The sequence below is a fragment of the Lonchura striata genome, chromosome 3 (assembly GCF_046129695.1).
Source record: "Lonchura striata isolate bLonStr1 chromosome 3, bLonStr1.mat, whole genome shotgun sequence".
Lineage (NCBI taxonomy): Eukaryota > Metazoa > Chordata > Aves > Passeriformes > Estrildidae > Lonchura > Lonchura striata.
The window spans coordinates 16,532,525-16,559,239 of NC_134605.1; the positions used below are offsets into that span (position 1 = coordinate 16,532,525).

General features: G+C 36.7%; 1 protein-coding gene across 2 annotated transcripts in view; it reads left to right on the plus strand.

Annotated features, from left to right (window-relative positions):
* The window catches only part of PRKCE (protein kinase C epsilon), a 287,758-nt gene that overhangs the window by 155,882 nt on the left and 105,161 nt on the right, over positions 1-26,715 (plus strand). For both annotated transcript variants that reach the window (XM_031504268.2, XM_031504267.2), the window contains exons 3-8: positions 17,315-17,474; positions 18,551-18,585; positions 20,038-20,123; positions 21,806-21,938; positions 24,752-24,894; positions 26,047-26,143. In XM_031504268.2, coding sequence (XP_031360128.1) covers positions 17,315-17,474; positions 18,551-18,585; positions 20,038-20,123; positions 21,806-21,938; positions 24,752-24,894; positions 26,047-26,143 — 654 coding nt within the window. The remainder of the gene's footprint in view (positions 1-17,314; positions 17,475-18,550; positions 18,586-20,037; positions 20,124-21,805; positions 21,939-24,751; positions 24,895-26,046; positions 26,144-26,715) is intronic.

Genomic DNA, 26,715 nt, shown 5'->3' on the forward strand with positions numbered 1-26,715 from the left:
GAAGCTGCACATTTGTGAGAATAAAATTAGGGGAAAATGTGATACAGATAAAACTAGGGGTCTTCACTGGTCACAAGGCAACTGCTTCTTGCATCTAGTCATTGTCCAATTAGTTAAAACTTGTAAACGCCCAGGTCAGTTTATTTTGATGATGGTTCAAAACATACTTCTGGTGCAATGGTAGAACCACACAACTTCTGCATTGCTCATGGTAGATAGCAATGGTTTGCTGATCTCTCCATACTCAAACTGGGATCTTACTACTTTTGATTTGTGATGCAGTTTTCTGTTTCTTTCTAAATAATTTACAATTCATTTTCATCAAAACCACAGCTCTGGCACAACAATCATAATGTTTCAGTTGGTTTCTTTTAAACTAAGATTTATTTTGCCCTTGGTTTCCAGGAAAACTTTCTATCTTGTTTTTCTTCCTTCTGGTAAAGCTAAGTACAATGCAGAGGGAGGATCATATTCATGATTTTGTGTCTGCCTTTCCATCTAAGGGACAAGTGTAATCTGTGTTGCTTGCTGGAATAGATACTGGAATAATCATTTTAAATAAGTGTAGATGCTGCTAATAATAGTGCTAATGCTTGCACAGAGGAATGCTTTCTTCCCCCTGATGTTCTGTGTGGGCTGACTGAAAATCACTTAGTGACATCTAATTTTCTTGGCCTATTTCTATGACTTTTTCCCCACCATGGAACAAGGGGCATTGTGTATACAAAGATGGTGTTCTTGCATGTGGGAGAGGAAGCCAACTGATTCCACAATATGGACATCATGGTCCAAGTTGTCAAATAGAGGCAGCTATTCTGAATACTTCTGGCTTTGGATATAAGATTTAAGACACTTGATGCAGCTGAGTTCAGACAGTTTCACTGTATCCTATAAAATCTTAAAATCTAAACTTAGCATAAGTTTGTTGAAGTGGTTCCAAAAATATAGGATGACAAAATTGGTAATTGGCAATTGACTGGTTTAGATTCACTGTGTGATATCAAATTTTCAGATTCGGGGGTGTTCCAAATACAGCAAAAAGTAAGGTTTGGTCTCATGTGTTGAAAGGGGTATTATTGGGAGCTTTAAAAAATCTTGAGGATTCCTAGTGAAGACTTTTTTTTTTTTAAGAGATTTTTAGAGTGCTCAAATCTTGAAATGTTGTGTTTCCATTTCCTTGCATTTATTTTCTACTTGTTAAAAAACATTCTTATATGCTTTTTCTCTTTGTTAAAGTCTTATTGTTATGGTTTTCCAGAAGTGGAATAAAGAAAAGGTCAGATTATAAATGTGGTTTTATTTAGTCTAAATTGTTTTTTCTTCCACCTTCATTTGTATTTCTTAAAATGGATTTAATAGTTTTATTTGGCTACTGTATGCTAATAGCAAAGGTAATTTTTTGTTAAAAAACCATTTAGAGAAATCTTTTCAACATATAAGAATAGATTTTTGATTTTTAATAGTTACTACAGGAAGATGTTTCACAGGGTACATTAGCTCTTATTTATGAGATTTTTGATGGCAAAAATCTCTTTTTAGTGTGTGGGATAATTTCTTTCTTAGGATGTTATTGTCTCCTTCTTAAGAAGGAAGCACATTTTTTTCTGATTTAAAATTATTATAATAAATTAATTCATGACTGCTGTGATGTGTCATGGAGAGTCAAGTTAGAGGCTCCAGCCAGAGAACAGGCAAAATTGAGGTTTTGTTTTTCGGTTTGTTTTATTTTTTTAAAGGAGCTTCTCTCTAGAGGTTCTTTTTCTAAAGACAACCAGTGTTAAAAGGATTTTCTCAAGGAACTTCTGACACCTTCTTAGGTAATTCACACCGAGAGAAAGTGAGTGGGAAATCAAAATCTCTTTGAAACCAACTTGAAAATGCTGCCATATGTCTTATTCTTGAGATTATACAGGGTTGTTATAAAAAAAGAAAAAAAAATTCAGTCTCCAGCTTTCAACCACGACGTCCTTCAACCAGACAGTTCTGGGATATGTTAAATGAAATCTCCATCCACCACACTTTGCAACTTGTTAATTGATAGATGATACAGCTTCCTGTGGTGGTATTTAAGTTTACCATGGGAACAGCTAAATCAGTGACAGCAGCAATAAGAAGGAACTGAATATATTTTTTCAATTTACTGCCAGCTGAGTTTCACATTCTTATTCAGCAACCTGATAAGGCTACATTAAAATGAATCATGTAGTGTTTGAATACGAGCAGAGGTGCTGGCACAGCAAGGAGGACAGAAAGGTTTTGGGATAATGGGCTATGACCTGAATTTTTAAGGAAAAGTTTTTTAAAGTGTCTGCCATCTCTTGATTTGTTAATAAACAAAACAATAAATGGAATTAAGTTTTAGAGGTTATTTTTTTACAATTGCTAGAACATTTTGTATCTTTCCAGTTTGGACATGGACAATTAAGGTTTCCTTTATTATCTCTACTGTAAGTAAACTGAGCTAAATTCTCCTGGATTTTATGTGTGTCTCTGTTCTCTGGCATAAGTGTAGAGCTGTAACAAAGATAGATCTTATCCCCGTGTGGCTATGCATTTAAAGCATTAAGTTGTACAAATAGTTGTCCTATGTGCTGCAGGCAGTCTCCTTGTCAGTCTCTTGGCTCCCCACAGATTTTGGTTGGACCCAATCCTCCTTGTGCTGTGCCCAGGTTTCTAGATGAGTTTTGTGCTGTCAGTGTTCGGGGAACTTACTTGGTGCCTAAGAATATCCACAGGTAGTGCCACTGGTGTGAAGACAGGGTCAGTGCTAAATGGAAAACAGATACAGCACTGGAATAATAAGAGAAAATTTAAATCTACTATCATTCCAAGAGTTGTTTTGTCTCTGTTTTCATTGCCTGATTTACTTTCTGGAGTACGGAGAAAGTTGTTTGGATCCTGAAAAAGTATTTTACTTGATCTTTGTTCTGAAGAAGAAAAGAAAAATAATTCAGAGATGCGTTTTGGGGTGTTTTTTTAATTCTGTTTTCTCTCTCAGCTACAGATACACAGCATAAAGTTTAACAAGTATTTTTCTTGAAAGACTGTTTTAAGAAATGTTACAAGTAGGTTTTCTCCTGCACACATTAATTCTTGTATTAAGTCTTCACATATATTTTCAAAATAAACCTTTAGTGAATGCTGAGGGCATTTGTTAAGTACTGAACTGCTTACTGTTTTGAGAAGTAGTTTGTGGAAGGAGAAGAACTAGAAAAGCTGACTTTCTGTACCTCTTCTTCTGCATAGACATAGTTTAAAGTAACTTGAACTATCATGAGTCTAAAGACACAATACCTGTGGTGGGAATTTTTAAGTTAATTTTTTCAGTGAATTTGATTGACAATATCTTTGGGAAAACCTTAGCAGTCTAAAATATTTTCTTTTATCATGGGAATGTCCAATCTGTTAAAGCACTGTGAGGCAGATATTTAAATCCCTGTGGAAAAAGCATGGTTCTTGAGTGCTCTTCTGTAGCTAACTCTGTACATGTATATCTGCTAGTTCTTATGTATGAGGTTTTTGTAATAAGGAGAGTTAACTCTTCTGTAGAGCAAATGAGTAGAAGGAAATTAATTGATTAACAATAATTCTGAACTCAGATTGCCCTTGTTGAGGCCACTGACAGATGTGAGCTGCATTGCTCACAGTGTGTCCTACAGGGAGGAGTATTCTCTGATGTGCTCTCTTTCATCCAGCCCTATGTTCCCTTGTTATTTCTCCCTCCTTTTTCTTTCATGTCCCATTTTCCCCGAGTTTTCTTTCTCCTAAGTGAGAGGTTTAAAGCTCTGTCAGATTCCATTTTGGTCTCTCTTTTTTTTCTTTCTTCTCAATTCCCATGCTAAGTCACCTCATCATCCAACATCCCACCCTTCACACTTGCCAGCTGCTTCCATCAGTAAGTTTTTAAGCATTCCTGAATTTTAGATCAATTCTAGAGAGCTATGAAAAACAAAATATATCTCAATCAACACATCTGTTGCCTCTTTGAAGGTTCTTTGCCAATTCTTTTCCTCTGGGCATGTACTTTTTATTAGAGGCTTAATCTGCCATTGGTCAGGTAAAACAGTTCAGATTCTATTAGACTCCTTCTAGCAGATGATGCTTCAATATTTTTCTGAAATTCTGACTCAGTTAGAAATTAGATGGCCAGTTAAGCATATTTTCATAAGCCAGAAGCACTTTGCATTTCATGTAAAAGCTTGAGCCACATGCTCACCAAATCACTGAAAATGAGAAAGACACCAATACATCTGTTTACCAAAGGTTGGAGAATAAGGGCTAAATTAACTTTGCAGCTAGGACATTTGGAATATAAAAAAAAAAAAAAAAAAAAAAAAAAGGCAAAAGTTAGAAATAAGTACACTTCTAGAACTTGGCTCAAACAGAGTCTTGTCTTTTACCCATTTGTGTGTCTTATACAGTAAGACACAAAGTTAATCCAGCTGTAGTTGGTTGACCCCAGCCAGGTGCCCACAAAGTCTCTCTGCCATTCCCCTCTGTAACAGGACAGGGGAGAAGAGTATTAGCAAAGGCTCATGGATTGAGATAAGGACAAGGAGACGACTCTTTGGGGAGAGTGTTTTCAGGGCAAAACTTGGAGAAATAAATTAAATTTATTGCCAATTAAATCAGAGAAGCATAATGAGAACTAAAGCTAGATCTTGAAACACCTTCTCCTTACTCCTCCTGTTTTCCCAGGCTCAACTTAAAACCCAAATCTTCTACATCTTCTCGTCCAGCAGCACAGCAAGAAAGGGGATGGGGATTGCATCAGTTCATCACACATTTTCTCTTAGGCTCTTTTCTACTCAGGGGAGGGCTCCTCACAGTCTTCCACTGCTCCAGTATGGGGCCGCTCTCATGAGAGACAGACCATCAGGAACTTGCCCAACATGAATCCTTCACACTGGCTGAAGTTCTTCACAAACTGCCTCAGTATGTGTCCCTTCCACGGGGTCACAAGTCCGGCCAGCAGACCTGCTTCAGCATGCACTTCTTCTGCCATGGGTCTCCATATCCTGCTGGGGTCCTGCTCATGCACAGGCTAAGAAGCCTCCTTTAGGCATCCACCTGCTCCATTGTGGGGTTGTGCAAGTGGATCTGAGCTCCACTCTGAACCTCCATGGGCTACAGGGAGATGCTCTCTCACCATGGTCTTCACTGTGGGCTGCAGGGGAGTCTTTGCTGTGGCACCTAAAGCAGCTTCTTCCCTCCCTTCTTCACTGAACTTGCTGTCTGCAGCATTGTTTCTTCCACATGTTCTTACTTCTCTCTCTGTCTGCTGTTGCACAGTGGGATTTTTTTCTGTGCTTCTTAAACACTTGAAGCCAGAGGTGCTACCCCTGCTGCTGGTGGGCTGAGCCTCAGCTAGCATGGGTCTGTCATGCACCCAGCTGGCATTTGTGGATCTAGGAGAAGCTTCTAGCAGGTTCTCACGGATGCCCCTGCAGCTTACCACCACCAAAACCTTGCCACGCTTCCTGGCAGGACCCCAATTCCTTTTAGAATGAGTTAACACTCTGATCTCCCCTCTTGGCTCCATTTTTTTATTGTTGTATAGTGTTTGAACAATAAAATATTCTGTGTATTGAAATCAAAAGCAAATGAGAAAGACATTAAAGCTTCTCTTGTTTAATCTTGTCACTGAGAAACACTTCATCTGTCAATAATAGGTTGTGAGGGGATGTCATGACAGGAACAAGGGGTCATCTCCTTGTTCCTGTCATGTGTCAATCACCTCCCCAGTAAAAACCTATATTATACATTCAGGTTCTACTGGCAACACACAGACTCATCATCTGCAATTCCCTCATTATGCTGTGACCATAAGCCTGGCAAGAAGAAAGAACATCCTGTTTAGCTCATTTTTACCATGCATTAGATACATAGGATTAACATCATACAGGGCAGGTAAATAGTGCTTTAAATATTGGAAAATTTCCATTGCAATCCATGGCGGAGTGAATATGCTCTTTCGTATAGCCACAACCAGAAATGCTTTGCTGGACTGTGAAAGTATTATGCTGATAATAAATCACATTGAATACTTCAGGATTTATGTAACATATTTATTACTGATTTCTGAGTGGAAATTTGTAGTAATGGATGTAATGTTGAAAGATATAGATGTGAGAGTTGCCTTAATAGCACTGCTTGTGAGTCAGAGATGTTCTTAATTAAGCTTTTGTTGTGTGCTTGGGGGGGATATCAGAATAAGGATAATTCCTCCCACGTTTGCAGGAAAGACAGTGGAAAGAGGGAAGGAGTTCTTTTGCTGCCGAGTTTTGTCTCTTGCAATTGATTGCAAGAGCTGCCCACTTAGGAAACATACAAGATGAGGCTGTTGGTAGAGGATGACAAGATTGTCATAACATAGTTCTTATTAATAGATAAACTAGAAAGAGTAGTGACAAGTTGGAACACTGGTTTAAATGTGTTATGGGTTGTATATTGGGCCAAAAATGGAAAAAAAATTTGTCAGATGTTATTTTTTTTTGTGGCAGATGCATCAGAGAACAGTCTTTTTGAGGCATGATACCAATATCTTTCTCCTTTTTTTGTTCAGTTCATCATTAGAGTTGTGAAAAATTAAATCCAAAGGTTTGGTTGCCTTGTTTTAATATGTCATACTGCTTGGGGTCAAATCCTCTTTTGTTTCTTATATACTTAACTAAACCCATCAGTGGGTTTGTCTACATGAAGGTACAGCTACTTTGTGTCTTACTACTTTAGTACTGTTGGAAGACAGAAGTAATTTCCAAATTTTAAAGTCTTTAATTAATTGAAGTATAGTATTATCATTGGTGAAAATATAAGGAAAAAAATCAGCATGAATAAAATATATCACTGACATTATCCCTGCCCTTGAAGCTTCCTCTGGCGTTTGTGAGCATTTTTTTGAGCAAAAGGAATGAGGATTCTATGCTTTTTACTTTATACCAAAATCAGTCAAACTGAAAGGATTTTTCCTGGTTGGGAAAAGGAAGTTGCTATGCAATCTTCTCTGGCTGTCTCAGTTGTTACATAGGCACTGTGGGATGTTCTCTGAATCACAGTTCTGCAGTGGATTCTCCCTGCCCTGTGGGGAACACAAGCAAACAGTTAGTACTTTATTGAGAAACAAATTAAAAAAAAAAATAAAAAGCAAAACCACTTTTCTAATTACAAGTAAGATTTCACTGCCACTGTGAAGTACTTTGAATCTGTGTAATGTAATCTATGTAATCAGCAGGCTTGAGCTTGCTGAGGGTACAAACTTTATAAAACCATGTTTTGAAAGCCATCTTCTCTGACCTATGTAGGTTATGCCCCATGGATCCTTAATGTGTTTACATGAAATTTTAATATAGAAATTTTAAATACAAGGGTGCTTTGTTACATGCATTTCAAAGCTTGGATAGGAACAATTTGTTGCTATCAGAATGGGGATCTGGAAATGGAACTGGCAAGACAACTTTGAGATTTAGTAGCTAAAGGCAGTAAGTGACTTTCATTCCCTTTTTTGCCTTCAGATACCATGACTTTTCTGTAGCTAGCATGTGACTGGGATATCTGCAGGGTCCTGTGTAGTGCAAAGCAGTTTGTCTTGCTGTGGCCTGAGAATCACACAAAATGTTGCAGCCCTCTTTTCTGTGAGATCTTGCTGTGTCTCTGGCCTTTTGCGTGGTATCCAGAAGATAAATGGCTGCCTTGCTACAAGATGCAGTAGTTTCTGTGCTAGCAAAAACTTACTTTTTCAGGGTGTCATCACTCATCCAGCATAACTTATTACAAAAGGATTGAGGTTGAATATTAGAAAAACAGCCTGTCTGCCAGAGTGATGAAACAAGATACACGAGTGTGTTGTGGAATTTCCCTCACTGGAGATTTTTGGGAACCATCAGAAAAATGAAAGCTGAGGATGTCTGAAGTACATGGGACACTTCTCTACTGCAGGAGCCTGAGCTCAGGAATCTCCTAGGTGCCTGCCACTCCAGCTTCTGTTATTCTTAGGGAAAGGAACAAAGCTAGAGTTGAACAAATATTTAAGAAACAACTTCTGAAATATTAGAACCCAGACATACAAGGTTCTGTTTCATCCTAATGTATGTAGCTTTTGTGAGTATTGGAGACTGCTGAACTTCTCTATCACAAACACTTGCTTAAAATAGCGTCATTTGGGATCTGACTGGTTTAATAGTTACCTCTGGGAAAAGAGCTTTGTCCTGAAGTTTTTACAATGCTTGTTTTCCTTCTCCACATCACAACACTATTTCCTTTCCAGGAAGCTGACAGAAGCCAGCAGCTCAGGTGTTGACCGTGCAGAGAGGTCATTTGACCCGCAGACACTTCCATAGCCTGGAGCTCTGTTCAAATAAGCACGGCTGGGTGCTGCTGTGGACATTCACCTCCCACAGCAGCTCTGAGTGGGATGGTTTGTGTCACCCTCCTCCTTCCACTGGGGACAAAGCACAGCCAGTGTGAGTGTGTCCCCAGAGCCGCGGCGCTGCCAGCACGGGCGCTGGGCGCGGTGCGGCCGCATTGCGGGACACCTCTGTAAACCTGCAGCGGTGACAGCAGAGAGGTCAAGTCCCAAGGATAGCTCTTCTATCAATACAATAAGCTGATCCGTTACAATAAACTTATAATAATAATCAAATATGTTGTTATATATATAGTTTCTTCATTTAGGAGATTTTGTGCTTTTTTAGCTCTAGTGAGTAGTTGACTTAAATACGAGATATTTCATTTTGTTAGTCTGTCAGGTGCTTAACACTAACAATGCTAATATTGCTCATTACTAACACTGTAACAACATGATCTGACTCTTACTGACACAACCAATTTCATTTTCTGCCTGCAAGTTTATCAAGTAATGGCACAAAAATTGTTCTAGGTTTTGTAAATTATTAATTCACATTACTAGTTAAGACATAAATAGACACATTAAATTTCATGGAGTGCGCTTTTTCTCATGAATAATAGCTTTACTATTTGCCATATGTAGAATACATTTCCAGTTCTTTAATTTCAATTGCAGATTTGTTGACATAAGGGCATTGTGTTTAGAATGAGGCTGTTTGTTCCTCCTAAAAAATAAGACCAAAGACTGAAATAACATTAGTTAGCATTGTTTTTTGGTCCTGTTGCCTGTGACATCTCCTTTACAACTGAAAAAGCACTAATGCCTGGGTTGTGGAAAAAGGTTTGAAGTTAAAACTTTATTTTGAAAACCTTGAGATGTGAAATTCACTTGTCAGAAAACCTGCCACAGATAATCTCTGTGTGGAATTTCTAGTGCTATAGCTTCCTTTGCCAAATAACTTGTAATATGAAAATTATAGTTACAAGTTGTTACATTGTTTCAGGAATACAATTTTTCTTTAAATCATTAATGTCACAAATAAAGAAATTGAGAGGAAGTAGGAGGGATCCATCTCTGTTTTGCTTGCTTTGTGGATGTAACAGATGTTTAAGTACAGAAATAGCTGTACCCACCCTCCAAAATGAGGTCAGTATCCCATCATCCATGTGAGCTCCCAGGGCTCTGAAAAACAGGTATTTATATCCATCCCCTACCAGTGGTCCAGTTCCTATAAAACAGAATTCTGTTTGTTAAATATTAGATTTATTAAACTGTGCTGTATAGTCACTGAGGATGACCATGTCTAATTCTATGTTGTTGATACTTAAAACTTGTGTAAATTGTCACTAATTCTGTGGGCCTTGTGGAGATCAAGTGCAGAAACTTGAGGGCTTACCTTGAAGACTTTCTTAAGAAGAGTCTCCAAGTCATTTAAAGGAAAATTTTGTCTGAGCAGGTATGGAAAGTAATCCCTCCTCACCCCAGCCTCTGCTGTAGCTGAATGGATGGGCTGCAGCTGGGGCAGCACTGGGGGTTACCCAGTCTCTTCAGGGACCTCACTCCTGGTTTTGAACACTTGGTCCAAATTATTGCCAATCACCAAGGCTGGGACATTTCTGAAAACTAAATTTGGCTTCTATGTATGCTGAAATTGCAATTGGACCATCAGTATCTATGAGACTTTTTAGTACTTCTGGACGTTAAGTCCTCCTTTATTAAGTGTATTGAATGTGAAAGTATTTCTGTTTGAAAAGATCTGGGGAGTTATTGTTGTCCCTTCCGCTTTGAGAGAACTTAGGAATGTGCTCCTGATAATTATGTAGAAAAACACGTGTAAGTAATCATCAGATAGCTTTATAGTGCTATTGGTGTTTCAGCTTGGTTTTTTTTTTAAAAAAAGGAAAGTAACAGAAGCCCTCAAACAAAAATATGTTTCTGTGACACCCCAAATCAACTGTGTCTCTCTCAAGGGAAATTTTAAAATACATATAGGCAGAATCTCTCTTTAATACAAGAATTTAATCATTTAAAGGTAAGCATGTGTTTGAAGTCAAATACATTTGAGCCTTAGCATGTGCTACAAAGCCACAGACCATATTTGGGCTTAATATACTTTAAAACGGAATTTATTCTTCAGTGCATTTAGTAAATAGCTGGTGTTAGCAGACCTGTCTAGACACATCTCTTTTAAAACTCGCCCATTCTGTGAGCATTTTGAATTAATTTAGTAGCACTCAACATCTTTGTTTTTATTAACAATACAGGGTTATTGAAGGATCTGATTCTCCTATCAAATGAGAAATTTCCCATCAGGTCTCCTAAATAAAGTAGATTTGAGATACAGTAAGCAAAACCTGTATGCTGCTTCTTTAAGAAGTAGTCTGGAAACATAATACTTCTAGACAAAGACATTAAAAAAATCATGCTCTTTCTGTGACTGTGGTAAACTATCTACATAATTTCTGTGTTCATCAGTAACAGCTTTATGATATTATATTCTAGCATTTACCTTACTATCTTGTTCTCTGAAAGGTACAGAATTAGTCTGTTGCATGTGTTACTATTAAACAAGACTTTTTTCAATAGAAAGGATCTACAAATGTAAATATTTCGAGGTGTTTAACTTTTTATTCACAGTTGGTTTTTGTTGTTTGGGGTATTTTTTCCCCCTTTAAAATAGATGAAATTCCTAAATGCAAAATCCTGTAATGATTTTCTGCCTGGAGAAATCTTGATGACAGTATATATCCTTCTGCTCTACAGCCCAGAATAGAGTTTGGGAATAATTTTGAGACCTTATTTTGATACATAATGATCTAGTTACACTCCATTCTGAATCCTGAGAAGTCCTGGACATTGTTTCTGCCCCTTCTCACTTTCTGACGTAATTTTAGACAAATTAGCTCTCCTGCTTCAATCAATGTCCTTCCTCTGTACATCGATTTCAGTACATACATACTGGTTAAAGTGATCAGGCTTAAATATAATACAAAAGCTGTTATTTTTCATCTTCAGCAATGAAACATCAGTACAACCTTTGCATTTGTTGTTCATTTAGGGCAAGTTGTAATTATTAAAAGTTGATGTTAAACCAGCTATCTCTCTGGATGGTGCTTGTAAGGTAGGGGTGACAGCAATGTGACACCCTGGAGATGCCTAGGGTGAAAAGCCCTTTGTGCCAGAAGTGCCATGAGGGGTCAGGGTTCTCTTGCAAGGGTTTGCCTGGCAGCATCACTAGTTTCTGCATTACTGTTGTACATGGCCCATGCTTTGGCTTTGATGGGGCAGAAGTCATTTAATAAAGCTTCATAGTTGGTTTTTTTTTCCTTCCCCAAACACTGACAGTTTGGTAATAATCACCTCCAGATTCAGAGAAGGGATCAGCACTGTTCCCGTTTAGAAGCCAGCATCATCAGCAATAAAAAATGCTGGATATCCCTTCTATTTATGTGTAAGCTCTCTTGCTCTTCTTCTGCCTTTTTTTTTGCATTTTTTTGGTTGTTGTCAGAATTCTGTAAGTATTCAGAACATTGAAGATGAGACATAGCTATGCAGGATAATCTTGTTGCAGTTAGTGCTCCACATTGAGCCGTTCTCATTTATGCTGAAACTGTTTTAGTATGAAACAAGACCTGACACGGTTAAGCCTTTGTTATTTGGCGTGCATGTCTTAGTCCCCTAATCTTGTTTCCTTTGAAGGTTGCTGAGTCTTATGCAGTAGTTTTCTTTCTTTAAAATTTTAAGAAATTACTTTTAAGTTGTTACTTATAATTCACACTTAATGGATACTACACAATGAACAGCATTAAATGTAGTTCAGACAGTTCATTTAAGCCTCCATTTTGCAGATATTTATGAGTTTTGTGAAATTTTTCATGCCAGATATTTCTGACTTTTATAACACTTCCCTTAGAGCTTGGATTTAAGCATGCAAGTCTTTTGAGTCCTTAAAATTGTAGACATTATGTATGTATGTACGTATGAGTATATAAAAGCAATTCTATACTATTGCTTTTCAAATAAATCAAGAGTTACTCTTGGCTACAATGAAAAGAAGTAGTGGCATTACTGGCTATGGTTTTGAAATAAAATTAGTTCTAAATTTGCCAGTTCTCAAGTACCATCATATGAAGCCTAAACTCAATGTGGTCCATCAACAGCATTCTCCATGAACACTTGGAAATTGTCATCATTTCTTACTCCATCTTTTGAAAATAAAGTGTAATAAATGCATTTAAAAAGGATAAACTGAATAGTACAGAAGGACTCAAAACCAAAACAAGGAACAGAATATACATTACATAAAGAAACAGCCTTTACTGAGGAAACTATAACCTTCTGTGACTATTTAGTAGAAATACCATGAGAAGAAATGGCTTATAATGAAACTTGCTAATATTCTGACTATGAAAAATTAACTTAATTTTAACTCATGGAATAGAAATGCCATGCACAGTATGCAGTATTCTAATGGTATTTTCTAGAACCTAATTAATACCTCCATAAGACTTGTAGAAATATATTTAAAAGGTCAATTTTGTTTGGGATGCTAGTATTTTCAAATAATGCATTGAAAACACTAGATGTCTGTATTGTACAGATGTTGGGGGTTTTCCCAAATACTCCCTTCTTTCTGCTAGCATTTACTAATCTTTGCTTTCCTGCTTGTAAATGATGAGAGATATTTGGGGAGAGCAGTGTAGCTCCCTTCCAAAGTAGGTGTCTTCAGACAGATAAATTAACATCTCTAGCATGGCTGTTCAGTATGAGATAAATGCATTTTAAATTAAATATAGACTATTGTGAGTTCTGCTAGAAATAAGTGGTTCACAACCCTGGGTATGAGCCAGAACAGATGTGATCATCTGCTTCTGAGTCACCTGGGACAGTTCCTGCCTGATTTTATGTGGCCCAAAACATCAGTGTGAATCACAGGATTGTTAAGGTTGGCAAAGACCTTTGAGGTCATCAAGTCTGCCTGCTAACCCAGCACCTCCATGTTCAGCACTGAACCATGTACTTAAGTGCCATATGCACACGTTTTTTGAATGCTTCCAGGAATGGTGACTCCACCACATCATGGGTTGCCTGTGTCAATGCCTGACCACCTTTTCAGTAAGGAGTTTTTCCTAAAATATGGTCTTACACAAGATGTGGCAGTGTTTTGCTTGGGGACTGTGGGAAAGCACTGCTTATATGTTTATATAGGGTCACAGTGAACAAGTGACTGAACTTAATGTTAAGTTGAAGTCAATGTTAAGCTTGTGGGTGAGCTAATTTCTCTTGTGACTTCATCTGCTGTGATGAAAGGCTCATGTTCTGTCATCCAGTGGTCCGTCATGCACTGTAATGTCAGATGCTTCTTTAGGCTAAAGAAAAGGAGCATGAGAAGAGACCTTTCTAGGAGGGTGGAGTGATGTGGGAGGTGGTCTCTTCTCCCAAATAACAATTGATAGAAGAGGAAATGCTATCTAGTTGTACCAGGGAAGGTCTAGATTGGAAAAATTTCTTAACAAATTGTGTAGTAAGCATTAGAACAGGCTGCCTGGGGAAGTCACCATCCTTGGAGATATTTAAATGACATGTAGATGTAGCAGTTAGGGACATGGTTTAGTATTGGTTTCTTGAGGTTGGGATTGAAAGCACTTGAGATGGTATTTCATGTTTGGACTCAGGAGTTTATTATTTCTTATCTGTGTTACAGTCTCACTACCATGAGTTCAGCAGCTTTTTCATTAGCAAAATGGCCAACTAATTCTTGTTACAAGGTCTTTTGAAACTAAACTCTCCAATTAAGAAAGGACAACTAGATTATTTTCCCTTTTCACCCGATAACTGATCCCTCAAAGCCTGCAATGCAGTCTTTTCTGTTCAGTCACAAAACATCTCCCAAACCCATGAAGCAGAAGAAAGAAGGTAAAGAAGAACAACCTGCCTCTGCCCTAAAACCTCCATCTTGCTTCATATTTATTTCTATATTCTAAAATCCCAAACTCTTAAGTTTTCCACCCTGTGATATTACACAGTTCTAACCAAGGAATCTCAGTGCTATTAATCAATTTCAGAAGCCTGTTCCACAAACTCAGGTAAAATGCAGTGCTCTCTTGTGGGTCTGTGCCTTTAAGCACAGAAAGTTTAAAATTTGCAGCATCCAGGATTCCAAGTTTAGTGGTGGCCTTGGCAGTGCTGGGTTAGTGGTTGGACCGAGAGATCTTAGATCTTTTCCAGTCTTAAAGATTCCATGAATGTGGGATTCTATGCTGCTCTGAGCCCTCTAAAGGAGTCCTGCTGCCGAGGTGGGGATCGCATGCAGGGTGTGATGAGAGGTGAGGTGCAGGCAGAGCCAGTGTTCCCAAATGTGCAGTTCACCTGTGCACTTCCACTCTAAAGCAGGGCAAGGTGCATGGATTTGGCCAAGTGCCAGACTCTAATGACAAAAGGGGAATAGCAGACTGACAGCAGAGACTATTTGAAAGAAACTGGCTAATGGACCTCCAGCATTATCCAAGACAGACCAAGAAAACTATATTTTCTAACTACAATTAGAGGATCCTTCTCACACACAGCGATGCTGTTAGTGTGGAAGTGATTTTTGATAATCGAGGTCTGCCATTTAATCTGATACTTTCAGATGCATTGCTTCTATCTGTTTTCAAATCAGTGCATTTCTGAAAAGAATACTGTTTCATTATTTTATTTACACTGTAAGTATTAGAAGGAGAAAAAATGGAATTTCATTAAATAATTAAATATAGGATTGAAACTAATGCAGTGAAAGTAATTTTAAAACTTTGTTGGTATAAACAAAGCAAGCAAACAAAAAAACCCCAGTGTCATGATACTGCTTTTATGTGGCTAAAACAAGAAGAGGATTTTGCATGCTCTGTAATATTACAGGTGCTTTATCTGTAAAGAATTGCATCTAAGATGAAAAAAATGAGAAAAACAGTGTTGTAGACTGATTATCCTGTCAAATGTGTATTGTGCACTGTTAGACCATCTTGTTTATTTTATGTAAGCACATAATTTTTTGGGAAACCTTTCCAGAAGAGTAGGATTTTTGGGGGGAAACCTTTCCAGAAGAGTTGAATTTTAACTTTCTCACATCCAGGTTGTGCATACTGTTGCAAAGTCTACAATCTGTATGATAACCAAAAGAGCAGATGTATGTTACTATAGAATTATTTTATCTAATAGCTTTTAAAAGATTTCCAGCAGTTTTGTAAAGTCAGTAAATCATTCAAGAAGCTGAAGAAATGAATCTTTTATTGGCTTTTCAACTATATGTTACATGTTCTTTGTGGACGACAGTCTTTTTCTTAAGGAGCTGTGATATTTATTGGACACTAGAGTTTTACTTGACAACATAAAAATAAACTGTCTGGTATTTCTCATCTCTTTATTGAAAGGCAACCTACAACCATTGCTTTTTGGTTTTTCTTCAGCATAAATAAAAGGGGTAGCTTTGTGTACCGAGGCAGTGTTTATTTACTGAGAGCTCACTTCAGAATAAAAAAGGAGTGCCACTCTGGCCATCCACAGATGTGTCATCTTAGGGTGAAAACCGACTCCGAGCATGAAGTGTTTGTACAACATTAATGAGTATGGAGCTTAGGCTCTTCTGTGCTGGTGTTAAGGAGTTTAGCCTTGCTCTGCAGTGAAAGACCTTGATCTCCATTTGTTCATCTGTGCTCTGTTTTTTTTCCCAAGATGTCCATCCACTGGTTTAAGATAATCTTCTAGAAATTCTTTGATTGATACCTTTTATATTTAAAACTCTCAAAACCAGGATTTATTCTAATGTTTTTAAAAGAATTTGAGAGTTTTAATACATCGAGTTGTTCTCACACTTTGAATTTTCTATGTGTTGTTATTAGGTACTGTACTGTTTCTTGGACAACCCAGTCCTGTACAGAAAAGCTTGCAGCTAGACCAAAGTTGGTATTTTTAGGCCCTTGTAATGATTCACAGTAGCTGAAATTCAAAGAATGACAAGTATTAACTACCGATCAAAGTATTATATGCCCCAAAGTATTGAGTGCATAGATTCAGTTGGCAATGGATGACTGAATATGGTCCTCTCCAAGTCTTATAGTCTAGTTTGCCAAGGCATGAGTGGCTTAGGGAATGTTTGTAAAATCTGTTTTTCATTAACAGTTGTGAACTGTTCTTCATTATTAATTCATCCTCAGCTTTTGCTTAATGCATACAAAATATTATGATGGTGTTAGTTATATTTAAAAAAAAATCCATAAGAAAAAGACCCAATGCACTCTGAAGAATTTTTTTCCAAGTGTTTTCACTGAGTTATATCAAGTTCATTTTATACTTCCTCTAACATTAAATCTCATGTACAATTGGAATAGGAATTGATTAAAAACAACTTCCTTCCCTTGAATATTTTGCTGAGCACGTATTAGTATCAAAGTGGGTTATTAGAGCCTGAAGCTCAGATCTTAATCAGGAATTCTTCTAAGTAGTCAGTTCTGGATGGAATATTTTGTTCTGCTTGATAATACATATTTTTACTCAGCTTTCTTGCACTTGTATCAGCACTTTCTGAATGGACAGGGACATGGGGATGTTTGGATCTTTTTCTTCTCCTGGAGATCAAGTGAGGTGAGAATCTAATCTGTTAGGAGAATCTAACTGTATAATTACTGTTAAGAGGTTGTCAGTGTGCTTGATAATGATAAAGTGTAGAGGACTTATTCCCAATTTAGCATGAATTTACAGATGAAGCTTAAGAAGATCTAGAAGTTCCTGTACGAAGCAATGAAAACCTTTGCTCTCTGATAATTGATGCTAAAAATGAATAAAAATTACACAAAACTTAAGGAAGTTATTTTGCACTGCTGGGCACAGGGGATTATTTTTATAGTTGAAGAATATGTACCTATGAGTAGCATTTGAGTTTCCCCAGACTTGCGTCTGTGACAGCCAGTTCTTTTTTTTTTCCCTGTGTTTCAGCCCCCAAGGACAATGAGGAGCGAGTGTTCCGGGAGCGGATGCGCCCCAGGAAGCGCCAGGGTGCCGTGCGGCGCAGGGTGCACCAGGTTAATGGACACAAGTTCATGGCCACCTACCTTAGACAGCCAACATACTGCTCGCACTGCAGAGACTTCATATGGTACGGAGCAACTCTGGCTTTGCTTCCTTTGCAACTTTGAGTCGGGGTGTTAGCATACCTGACTGTTTCACTGACATTATTTTGACATTAACCTGTCAACAGATGATAACAGAATGCTGTTAAACCTCCATCGCAAATATTAGAATGGGTTGTATTTGGTGTTCTTCTCCTTTGAGCCACAGAGTTCCATATTTCTAATGTGCACTAAATTCTATGTAGACAGCCAGTTTAGTATTATGCAAGACCTAAGTGTATATTTAGACTTAATATTAGACTTTTACATTTTGTCATAGTGACAGAATTCTTTGTTACATGATTGAGAATTACCGTCTTTCTTCTAAGAAATGCAAAGCTCCTTTACATCCTACTGAAGTTCATGGAATATAGGTATATTATATGTCTAATGACACACATTTTGGTACATAGTGTACAGGGTCTTTATTATTACAATGTACACCAAGAACTCCCTTTTAGAAATTATTTACATTATTTTGAGTATTTTCAGTTTTCAGGGAGAAGTGGTGGAGGCATTCAGTTTTTAGTTGTTTTTCAGTCACTCCTGATGTGACCTAGAGATACTGATTTACACATAAGATCTGATGTGACTGACAGCAAATATTTTTTAGGAGTGTGTAATGAATCAGTCTTTCTTAATGTAAAATGATGTGAAATATACATGAACTCAACTGCATTTCTCTAAAAAGTGCATGAGGGTTATGCTTTATGTTGGCTAAGGTGATTTCAAGAAATATTGACAGATGCAATCTGTCTATTTAGAGGTCTGCTTGGTTATGATTTACCATTTTGTCCCCTTTCCGTCCACCCTTTGGCTTTGTCTGTTCCACTGTTGTAAATCTGTCTGTACTTCTGACTGCCTTCATGGTCTCTAATCCTTCCTGTTACCTCTCAGCACCTGAAATGTTCCTACTTCAAACAGATCTCAGTCTAGGCATACAATTATCAGATGATTGGTTATGAAAAGCTTTTCTTTAAACATGTGCACATTCAGTAAAGGATGTTTTAAAATGTTTAAAATATTTCCTCTTCATTTTCTAAAACCCTTTATTGTTTTTCAGGGGTGTAATAGGAAAACAGGGATATCAATGTCAAGGTAAGAGAAATTCAACATAAGGACAGTTTAAATATATTTATTATGTTATATAAATAATAAGATATTTTTATCAAGCATTATATATGTATCATGCTAAGAATTTAGCGCATGATGATCAGAATAAGTTTGTCTCAACAAGTATCTAATCTTTGCACTAAGTCACAGTAATTTTTTTCAAATCTTAAGCATCATATATGAAGTAGGAACTCAGCTAACAGCCATGAACTTCAGATCCCAGATATATCTTCATGTGTATTCATCTAGGGAACCATATCTGTGGATCTTGGCTTCTTCTTTTTTCAAGTCTTGCTTTTTAAAATTGAGAGCTCTTTATTCTGCTTAAGATTCTGTGTCTAAAAATTCCAGGTAATTGCAAAGACTGTAGTTTAAATAGATGAGATAATTATAGAGGTCATCATTAGAGAAGGTTATAGTGAAGACTACAGAAGTGCTTCATTTTCATCTCCCATTTTTCAACTCAATTTCTTGTACTCCTACTTCTTTATGCAATCGCTTCTTGGAATGATGTGTTAGTACTTAATTCTCATCTAACAATTAGAAACCATCAAGTTAGTGATGGTTTTTCAGTTACAAAAGACTGGATGAAATCTCATTGTAAATAAGTAAATGCCATCTTTTAATAGAGCTTTACATGTTATAATAAGAATTACTGTATCAAATCTCATAGTAAATAAGTAAATGCCATTTTTATAGAGCTGTAATAACAATTACTGTATTAACAGACAGAGGTATCTGGAGAAGTACCTTGACTTCTGATCTTTTTTTTTTTCTTACAACAATAACCAATACTGGAGAAAGTAAAATTCATTACTTCACTTATGAGGGTTTTTACTTTGTTTAATGACCTTGAATTTTACAGTATGATAGACCTAGTAATTGTTTTTCTTATCTGTCATATCTGCAAACATTATTCATTGATTAAGTAATCAGGATGTATATTGGCAAAACATTTTTGCCTCCTGAAACCTTTTACTGCTATAAATTTAGGTTAATGTGTTACTGAAAGAATATTTGCCTTCTTTTTTTCTATTATTTTCATTTTTACAATGAGTTATCTTCATATCTGTTTTCCTTTGAAAGCTCTTTAAACAGGAAGTGTTTTTGCTGTTGTGTCTCATGTAATGTGGAGATCATGGACTTCAGATAAACAAATCACATATATAAAAATCGAGGAAAATTGTGGTTAACATTTCAGAAGGTAATTTGTCGTTTTACAGATGAGATGTTTGGCAGATATGCTTTAGTTATCTTAAAATTCTTTGGTCTTTTGAAAGTCCATTATCTTCTGTTTTTATAAACCAACTTATTTAATAGGACACACCAGATCACCACCAGTCACTTGCACACTTTCAAGTCCCAGTGATTCTAGTCTTCTGAGATCAGGCTTTAAAATTCATAAAATCTCATACTTTTATGTTTTTGTCGTTCTAGTTTGCACTTGTGTAGTTCACAAGAGATGCCATGAACTCATAATAACGAAGTGTGCTGGCTTAAAAAAACAGGAAACTCATGATGAGGTAAATGTTTATAAATTACTTTTTTTGTATAAAATGCAGTCTTTGATCAGTTCAAAATAGTATCATCTCTGTTTAATCAAGATTTTTTTGTGCCCTTCTGGTCATATTGTGGTGTAGCATTTACTTTGGAATGATAGATTGCTATCACAGTTTTATTTACATGGGAATTATCATGCAGAAAATTATTTCTAATTGGTTTATTTTCTTGTAACACCTGAGCTTAAAGTTTCAGAGAGCTATTTCTACTCCTTTTCACTTTTAACATTCTCCCTCCATTTCTGAGTTGATACAATTCTTGTCAGTTTAATTCAGAAGAAGCAGGCTGGGATCTCTCATTCCCCTGGCTGCATTTTGTGTGGCTGAGCCATCAGCAGCTGATAAGAGAGCTGGGATACTTAGGTGACACCAACATAGACAACTGACCAGAATTTGCTTGCCAAAGTCTCACCTCAACAAAAGCTACATCCAAACTGTCAAAATGTAGTAATGTTTTGGGGTTTTTTTAAATAGTTCGAGCCCTATAGTATAAACAGTGAATGCTTTTTCTTACACAGAAGTTTCTGGTTTGTACTTCAATAGAAAAGTAAATGTATGCTTACTCTCCTGTTGTTTTGTGCAACAGCAAGGGCCTGTTGTCTTTCACCACAGGCTTAGGTGAGGTGGTTTTGTGTGATCATAGTTCCTTGGCCACAGAAAAAAAACTACATTTCATAATTTTATTTGTTAAAAACCTACATTCATAGGATTGAAAAAGCCTACCTTTAAGTTATGTATTGGAGTTGTGTGTAACAGGGCAGTTGTAATCTATCCTTTAGACTTCAGCATGAATTTGACTGAGGCACTCATTATCTCATTTTTTCTGTGCAAGTCACTAGCATTTTCCTTACTGGGACCATTCTCCAATATCTGGTCCACAACCAGTATTTAACATCCAAAATGTGATCACATGCATACAATTGTGATAAAGCACTGTGTTGGGCTAGTGTTGGTTTTGTGTAGTACTCACAGGAATATACAAAATCTTGTGCAGGTTTATATTCCCAGGCTCCAGACTGGTGGGGCTTGCATACTTTGCTGATAGTCTCATTGTTTAGAAGGGGTACTAGATCACTGGAGAAAAGCCAGCGGTAATAGAAAGGGGAAGGAAAAACATAAAAATAAATCTCCTGCAGTGCAATGGCCACTCTGAGAACTTACCAATGACATCCTTTAATTAGTAAGTAATCATACCTTGGAATTCCTGAACACAACATTATCATTGCCATTTTCATAATCCAAAGAAGAGTGGGATATGAAAAGGTAAAGCGTTTATGATATATTTCTTTTTCTAGTCCTGTATTAGTTTGGCCTCGTGTTCCTAAAACAATTGGGAGTGACTTCCTTGCCTTCCACATTGAGATCTTTCCTGATAGCTATGTATTTGTTGTTCCCAAAAGTACTAGGAAGTAGACTTAAGTCTTTATCTCTTGGACAACAGCAGCCCTACCCCCTCTTTTCCCCAGATAAAGTAGTGAAAATAATTCTGGAGTTGGAGTGTATCTAATGCAATGGTCATCATCTGAGCACTGATCTATTTAATCTCTTTTGAATTCTGTGTGGCTTCAAAATGCAACAGGGCCTCAGCATATACCAATTGAAAATAAATTAATTAAAATGAAATATGCTGTACTGTCCTTTTTCAGCAAGTGGGATCCCAGCGTTTCAGTGTCAACATGCCTCACAAGTTCAGCATTCACAATTACAAAGTGCCCACCTTCTGTGACCACTGTGGTTCATTGCTCTGGGGTCTTTTGAGACAAGGTTTACAATGCAAAGGTAAGGCACCACTTCAGAGCTTTTCTTTTTCTTTGTGAGTTGACTTGTAGACTTGGAAAGACTTCAAGTCACTATATCAGCAGGTACAGAAATAAACAGAAGATAAGTAGTGGAGCAGTGTAAGGATTTCCATCATGGTTAAAACACTGTCCTTACCCTGTTGGCAGCACCAGCCTGTAACAGATGCAGAAGTCAGGCATTAAGGAACGCATTTTGCACTCACTCCTGTATAGGGTTATTGCCACACAGGATAATAGAAGTTAACAGAAAATTATGAGCAGGACAATTTACATACCTTCAGTTTATATGCCTTTGGTGTTTTCAGGTTTGTTAAACTTTTTAAACATCAATATTCCAGCTACTTTTCCCTTTAATACTATTTTCAAAAATTGCTGCTTTGTATTGGTTAGAGTAGAACCAGTCCTGTGTGCCCATGGCCAGAATGAGGTATTCTGATACCCAGCTAAATCATCCTTTTCGATGGTCTGCTTAGCTCCTCTAGTCCAGAAAAGAAAATATTGAGTATGTTCTGCCACTTAAGGACTATATACTCCGTACAGGATCTATAAGTGAAAATATGGCTGGAAAGTACACTTGTTTCATTTTAGTTGTCCAAAATGTTCCATATCTCATTGTTTCAAGCAGATCTGTGTAATGGGTGACAAAAGAATATGGGTGAGAAAAGAGTATGAACAATTGTAAAGCAAAGTAATATTTTAGAAATAGTTAATAAAATGCTTCCATTTGTAGGTGGAAGGAAATTATGTAATGAAGGAAATTATTATCATGTTCTTAGGAAGTAGTGCCTAGTGGAATGATAAGCATTTTCATTTTGTTATGCCTTAGGAATGAATAGGTCTATCTTCATAAATACAAAAATCATGTTGTGTACACTTCTCAACAGCAGAAACATGGGGCTACACATATAAATACATTATATATAAAAATACACATCCTTTGCAGTATTTAGGATGACACATAAGTATAGATAAAGGTCAGACCTGATGTTTCACATCACAAGTTTGCTGAGCAGCAAGGGAAAGAAGAAATTTCTTTCACAGCCAAGTTATACACAGTGAGGCTTCTGAAGTTCAAACCTTCCCTTGGTTCAGTGAGGAAATGTTAGGCTCTAAATGCTATTACTTTGCAGCTGTTGAAGATTTTACTCAAATGCTGTCTTAATTATGGTGGAGATGCATTCAGTAAAGATTTTCAATTGAATCTGGTATTTTTTACTCTTTGATTTTTTTTTTTTTTTTTTTTACCAGAGCTATAGTATCTCTCTACCTAATCTGGGCATACATGAGTTCCCTTTCATATTCTAATTCAAGTACCATACTGTTCATTTGGTCTTAACTGCTATTTCTCATACTGTGTAGCAGATGCATAGAAACAATAGTACAGAGACTCTGTTGCTTTCTCCATGTTCATGAAATTATTGCCTATAAAAATACACTATGCAGTGTTCTCTGCGTGAAATCTAGAACTTGCCTGAACTGAAAAGGTCATTTTCTGTGCTTGGTTTTCTCTCTTTAACAAGTGCTGAGTGACTCCCTTCTTCAGAGATGTACTTCCTTGTCCTGTATAGTTATTAACACAATGAGGAGCCTATAACAGAGATTTGTTCTTCTTCAAATTTTTTTTCACTGGTTATTCCTGTGCATCTTTTTACAAAATATATTCATGAAGTTGGGCTGAAGAAAGTTGTCCTGCTATTTCAAGCAGCTTGGCTCCTCAGTGTCCACTTTTATGGATCCTAGCTCAAACATTTTACTTACTGCCAAGGTTTTGTCACTGAATATACATTCACTGAAAAAAACATGTTTAGCTATTTCTTTTTGCTCTTCTTGTGAGCTGAAACATAATTTAAAAGGAAAGTCACCAGCTTTCTGAAGAGCATGGTTATGGTCAGATTCAGTGCCTGGGTATAGTCTCAGAGGCAAATGTGGTTTTTTTCTTTAGGGACTGTGCAACGAAAGCTTTGTTGATGAAAAATATAATTAAATGTAACTTTATAAATGCATATTTTTATAATTTCCTTTTCTCTAAAAAATAGAGACATTTGAACAATTGAATATTAATCTAGGATTTAATCACATTTGTAGCTGTGTTCTTTTTATGCCTTGATCCACAAGAGGGCACTGAAGTATCAGATAAAATGTCATCTGCTCCTAACAAATCCACACTTCACGAGTTTTAATGGAGCTATGTTCTTGCCTCTGCCCCATAATTTGCAAGCAAAGTAACCATTTTTTTCTCCTCATAATAATATAATTATTTCAGGAGATTTAGTGGAAAGAGCTTAGTAACACAATTGCCATCTAAATAAAGTAGGTGTTTAACCATTAATTTTTATTAAAACTTAAAGTGCTGTCAAGTTTTATGGCTGCCTACATTACAAGCTAATCTACTTCAGTAAAATAGTGTAAGAAGCAATAAATGCATAAGGATTTAATATTGTTCTTCCCATAGTGGACAGTTAAAATCCAAGATCTGAAGGACTTTTCTTCTAATTCAAATTAATTCAAGAGTTACAGGATGATTCAATAGTTTCATTTATTCTTGTGTCTGTCCTGGGCACTGTATGAAAATACAACTCTACATTGTCATATAGAAGAAAAAAAATCAGGTTAATAACTTTATATTAGCATTGAAGCATATTACCTTCAAATCCAGCTAAGTGTTTTCCTACTGAGATTGTATTTATTTGAGGAAGTTATTGATAGGTCCAATAAGATCTGATTTAGGTAAGGCAAATGCATGCCAAGACAGTATTTAGTTTGTTTACTGTATTACTTTGTATTTCATTGCAGTTTGCAAGATGAATGTACATCGACGCTGTGAAACAAATGTGGCACCAAACTGTGGAGTGGATGCTAGAGGCATAGCTAAAGTTCTTGCAGATCTTGGAGTCACTCCAGATAAGATCACTAATAGTGGGCAAAGGAGGAAAAAGGTAATTTTACTATCTATTGCCACATTAAAAAAAATCAGAGAAGTATGACAGTATTGTAACTTTTTTAGTTGAAATTCAATCCTACTCAACTTGCACAGTAATTTTTTTATATGTCAGTACAGACCTAAGACTTCAAGTTTTGTTTCGTAAGTGTAAATCATCTATTCTGAACTTTGATATGAAATTTATTTTGACCTGGTACAACATTGCAGATCTAGAGTCTATAACTTCTGGAAGCATTTTGAGGAAGGAATTTGACAGACAGACAATGTCTGGCAACAGTTAAAAACATAAATGCCTGTTATGACTCAGAATTGGCATTGAGTAATTGACTGATTGATTGGTAGACAGCACTACTCCCTCCATAGTGTTGTAAATGTTGACAAACAAGCAATGTGCTGATTCTCATGAAGATGAGATGTTTGCCAAATGACCATTCTGGAGTTATCATGCCTTCTATAGGAATAATCAGGCTGTTCTAGAAATAAAAAGCATAGGTCACCCCAAGTACATCCAAAACCAATGGACTTACAGCTGAGTGATGATCTGTATCCTGAATGAGAATGGGACCACACTTTGTATCTCTGTTTGCATGGTTGTCACAACAGACCCATTGGTCTCACAGTAAGAGGCAATTTGAGCTATAATTTCTTTAGACATTGACAGTTGCTTCTGTTCATTTTCCTGCTTGTTGCACACTGGGATCCCCTGGACACTGTTTTAAAATGTTACAGAAATGTAGGAAACTCGAGGATGAATAGATCTGACAATCCTGGAAAAAGGTGTTGTCATGTTGCTACTGCATGAGGTAGTTTGCAGTGCTTGCTGATACATGTTGTAGTTAAATGTATTTACTGGATGAATTTACAGACTCACAGTGGCTTCTCAAAACTTTCCCACTCACTGGGTACATACACTACATTTATATTGTCTTAAGAACCTGTTTTTCTTTCAGTTGACTGTGTTTTCTCTCTTTGTATTATGGCTTCCATTTCATGTGATGCCATCTACTGCATGGCTGAGGTTCTGCCAGTGAGAATCCACAGGGGTAGAAGATCTTCACTTTCCTTCATACTTTTATTTTGAACTAAAGTTGTTGAATTAAATTTCCTCATGGCAGAAGAAGATCACCCCTTTTGGAATTGTTCTTAGCTAATTGCAGGTGCAGAGACTCAAGCACCAGTTCCGGGATGCGCATCATCAGAAGAAGATAGATCGAAGTCAGCACCAACATCTCCATGTGATCAAGGTCAAACAAATATTTTTATTTTCTATCTAACCTATTTTGTCATACATTTTCCTGGAGTAAAAAAAAAATCTATGATCATAAGCCTCTATAAAAACAAATTAATAAAGCAGTTACCACCAGAAATTGAAGCATTTAAAGTTATGAACTGTAAAATATTTTTAAAAAAGGGCTGCTTCTCATTTAATTTAAATCTGTAAAATTAGATTGCTTTTAAAGGGAAAATTATAAAACAGTCTTAAGATATGTTTAAGTCTGGGTCCTTGTCAACAAAATATATTTATGGAAGTAGTTTATATATTTTGTTGTAAGACTGGAAAATGTTTTAAATAGTAACACAGAACTTGAGAGAGCCTTTATTTACCTGAAAACCCATCTGTTAATAAGTTTTTGAGATAAAATTGACTCCTTGTAATTCCATGTTGAACATTTGTAATAATAAAAACTTCCATCCAGACATGCTCTGCTAGCATGTCCATGTGGTCTCCAGAAGCTTCTTAAAACCATGTTTCCATTCAACAATTTATTTTATGCATAGATTTGGACACAGGCATTTTAATATTCACTGATATGAC